The sequence below is a fragment of the Neophocaena asiaeorientalis genome, unplaced genomic scaffold, assembly GCF_003031525.2.
Source record: "Neophocaena asiaeorientalis asiaeorientalis breed wild unplaced genomic scaffold, Neophocaena_asiaeorientalis_V1.1 scaffold461, whole genome shotgun sequence".
In the NCBI taxonomy this organism is placed as follows: domain Eukaryota; kingdom Metazoa; phylum Chordata; class Mammalia; order Artiodactyla; family Phocoenidae; genus Neophocaena; species Neophocaena asiaeorientalis.
This window is the reverse complement of record NW_020173230.1, coordinates 3273457-3276448: the sequence shown is the minus strand read 5'-3', so window position 1 is coordinate 3276448 and position 2992 is coordinate 3273457. Positions and strand designations below refer to the sequence as shown.

General features: G+C 59.7%; 1 protein-coding gene across 1 annotated transcript in view; it reads left to right on the top strand.

Moving 5' to 3' along the window:
* The first annotated feature begins 2052 nt into the window (after window positions 1–2052).
* Window positions 2053–2992, top strand: part of MYL10 (myosin light chain 10) — an 8816-nt gene continuing 7876 nt past the window's right edge. The window contains exons 1-2 of the mRNA XM_024745480.1: window positions 2053–2145; window positions 2686–2761. Coding sequence (XP_024601248.1) covers window positions 2110–2145; window positions 2686–2761 — 112 coding nt within the window. The 5' untranslated portion in view covers window positions 2053–2109. The remainder of the gene's footprint in view (window positions 2146–2685; window positions 2762–2992) is intronic.

Genomic DNA, 2992 nt, shown 5'->3' with positions numbered 1-2992 from the left:
GACTGTGAGCTCCTTGGGGACAAGGACCAGGCCTGATTCAGCTCTAGGTCCCTGGGATTGGGCACAGGGCCTGGCTGGAGGTCAGCAGGTACCTAATACATGTCCGGATGCTTTGAGGGAGACGTTATCTCGGTTTTATAAATGAGGCTCAGGGCAGAAAACTGATTTTCCTAACATCACAGAGGCTGTGAGTAGCAAAGCCAGGATTAGAACTCAGGTCTGGGTGACCCCTTCTGCCCTGAGATGTTCCCTTCAGCGGATTTTTATTTTTTAGAGGCACATTATAAAAGGGAATTTCCAAGACAGCTGGGCTGGAAAGGGTCCTGGCTAGGAGATCAGAAGCCCGGTCAGGGCCCTGGGCCTCAGGTTTGCCTGTGCAGTAGGAGAAAACAACCCCTTCCTTCCTTGCAAGGTTCTAGAACAGGGTCTGTCACACAGTAGGGTGACGTTTCCCCCAGATGGACCTGAAAGCCTGGGGCGAGACAGGGATGGGGGATGCCGTGGCCGAGGGCAGGTCTGAGGAGAGAAAGGGCAGCATATCCCACAGACGGAAGTGACTGCTTTTTATTAACCAGAAGGAAATGTATATGTAATTATGTGAGATGAATTCCACAGGGAGGTTCTTTTCTTTATGATGTCTGAAGGGATTTATAAATATTACAGGGGTTTTACAGCATCATAACATCCTGGCCGCCCTGCCAGCCCCCTTTCAAAGGATTAGTGGAGACAAAGGACCCAGTAAAAGCTAGTTATAAGTCAGCCGGGCACTGGGGCTCCTGAAGTGAGCCCAGGAACCCAGGGGAGTTGGGGGCAAGTGAGGGGATGGGGACATTGGGCGAGCGGACAGGAGTGAGCCAGGGGGAGGGGAGACCACAGAGGCACTGGGGGCGGGCGCGGGGGTGCCAGGGAAGCCCGGGCTCTGGGGTGGGGTGGACGGGGCTGGGCACAGAGGGTGGAAGGGCCTGAGATGGAGGCCCGAGCTGGGTGTGGGGACGCCCACGTCTGTGGAGGGTCCCCTTCCACCTCCTCCTTTGTGAAGTCCCGCCTGTCCTTTCCCCCCATCACAAGCCAAGTCTGGGGCTCCTTGCACATGGGGACCTTAGTGACGGCTGCTGAGAGAAAGGTCCCTTGGAGGGGTTTGGGAACAGAGAGCTTTCAGCAAATGCCCAGTAGTGGACGACTCTCAGGCACCATGACATCTGGAAAGAAACACACGGAGGCAGGAAGTCTGGCCAGAGACCCTCCACGTGGGTGGTCACCTGCTCTGCCGGCTGCCCTGAGATACGCCCTGAGCTCTGGGCAGCCATTTCCAAACCAATCCAGATCGGAGCCAGGCCCTGGGTGGGAGAGGGGAGCCCAGCGGTGGGACAGACACAGGGAGATATGGCAGGACAGTGTGCTACGTGCTACGGGATGTGGAAGCCCAAGACTGGTGGGGAGGGACAGAGGGGGTGGGGGAGCTCTAAGTTGGCCTTGGGAGGGGTTAGTCAGGGAAGGCTTCTCAGAGGAGGAGGCGGGGGAATTAAGCCTGAAGGATGAGGATTCATCCCGATGGAAGGCAGGGAAGGTGTCCCAGGTAGTGGGAGCAAATGTTGGGAGAGAAGGAAGCTCAAAGCAAGTGGGGGGAACCCAGGTTGCCGGGGGAGGATGCTCTGGGAGAGGGACAAGGAGCAGACCTCTCAGGGCTAAGGGATCTGGGTGTTACCCTGAACACCGGGGAGGGTGGCCCCCACATGGTGGCTGGTGCTAGAAAAGACGCCCCTCTCTGCTCCGCATCCTGGGCACTGACCTCCTGCATTCTGGAGTCAGGGGCCTGTCGGGGAAGCAGCAGGTAGCCCCGCGGGGTAGCCGCTCTGTTGGCTTCTTGCCGGGAAGAAGAAGCAGGGAAACGCCCTGCTTCTCTGCCAGGCTTCTTGAGAAGCCTGGTCTGTCTGCTGGGGTCCATGGGGGTGGGCAGTGTCATTCAGGAGATGAGCCCTGAGGGTTGAGTGGGGTGAATGGGGGACCTTCCCAGGAAGGGACTTCTGTAAGGCGTCCCCTGGAACCTCACAGGCACCCAGGAGAGCCCGGAAAAGAGCAGAAGGCGGAGCCAGCTCCAACGTCTTCTCCATGTTCGATCAGTCCCAGATCCAGGAGTTTAAAGAGGTTGGTCAACCGCCCCCAGGGCCATAGGGAGGGTTACAGGAATGCACGGAAAGCCCTTAGGGAGCCGGCAAGGTGTCGGCTCAGCCCTCAGTCCCTGGGGGGTGATGACATCACTATCCTTAGAGGCTGCCATGCTATAGCTTAGACTCTGGAGAGGTGACGAGCTGTCCTTGGGCAGCCTCTACCCCGTCTCTCCCTGAGCCTTTGCTTGCTGTGTGACCTAGGGCAAGCCCTTCCTCTCTCCGAGCCTCAGTTTCACTCTCCATAAAATGGCGTTGCTGGGAGCATGATATGAGGGATGGGCACGAAGCCCCAGCACGTGCTGGCACACAGTAGGAGCCCAGGGCGCGTTAACCATCACTGTCACGCCGGTGTCACGCTGAGCTGGGAGACCGGGTGGCCAGAGGGCCTGTATTGCGGTTGCCCAGGCAACAGTGGTTGGGAGGACAGCCCCTTGCAGGGAGGGGGGATCTCTCTGGGGAGGGGGCCTGGGCTTGGGCAGGTGGGCGGGTGGCTGCTCAGTGCCCATGTCTCTGCCAGGCTTTCACCATCATGGACCAGAACCGGGATGGCTTCATCGACAAGGAGGACCTGAGGGACACCTTTGCTGCCCTGGGTGGGTGACCAGCAGCCGGAGGCTTGGGGCTTGGGGGCAATCCGAGCCCTGGCCATCCAGAAAGAGTCGGCAGCTGGGGGCAGGCCAGGGCGGTTGGCGCAGGGGATGTGAGGGGCTGGTGTTCTCTGGGGGTGCCGAGGAGGGGCGGCCACCGCCTGGCAGGTCAGGGGAGATCCCGGGTGTTAGAGGAGGACTGACCAGGGGAGGGGGGGCGCAGCAGAGCAGGGGGAG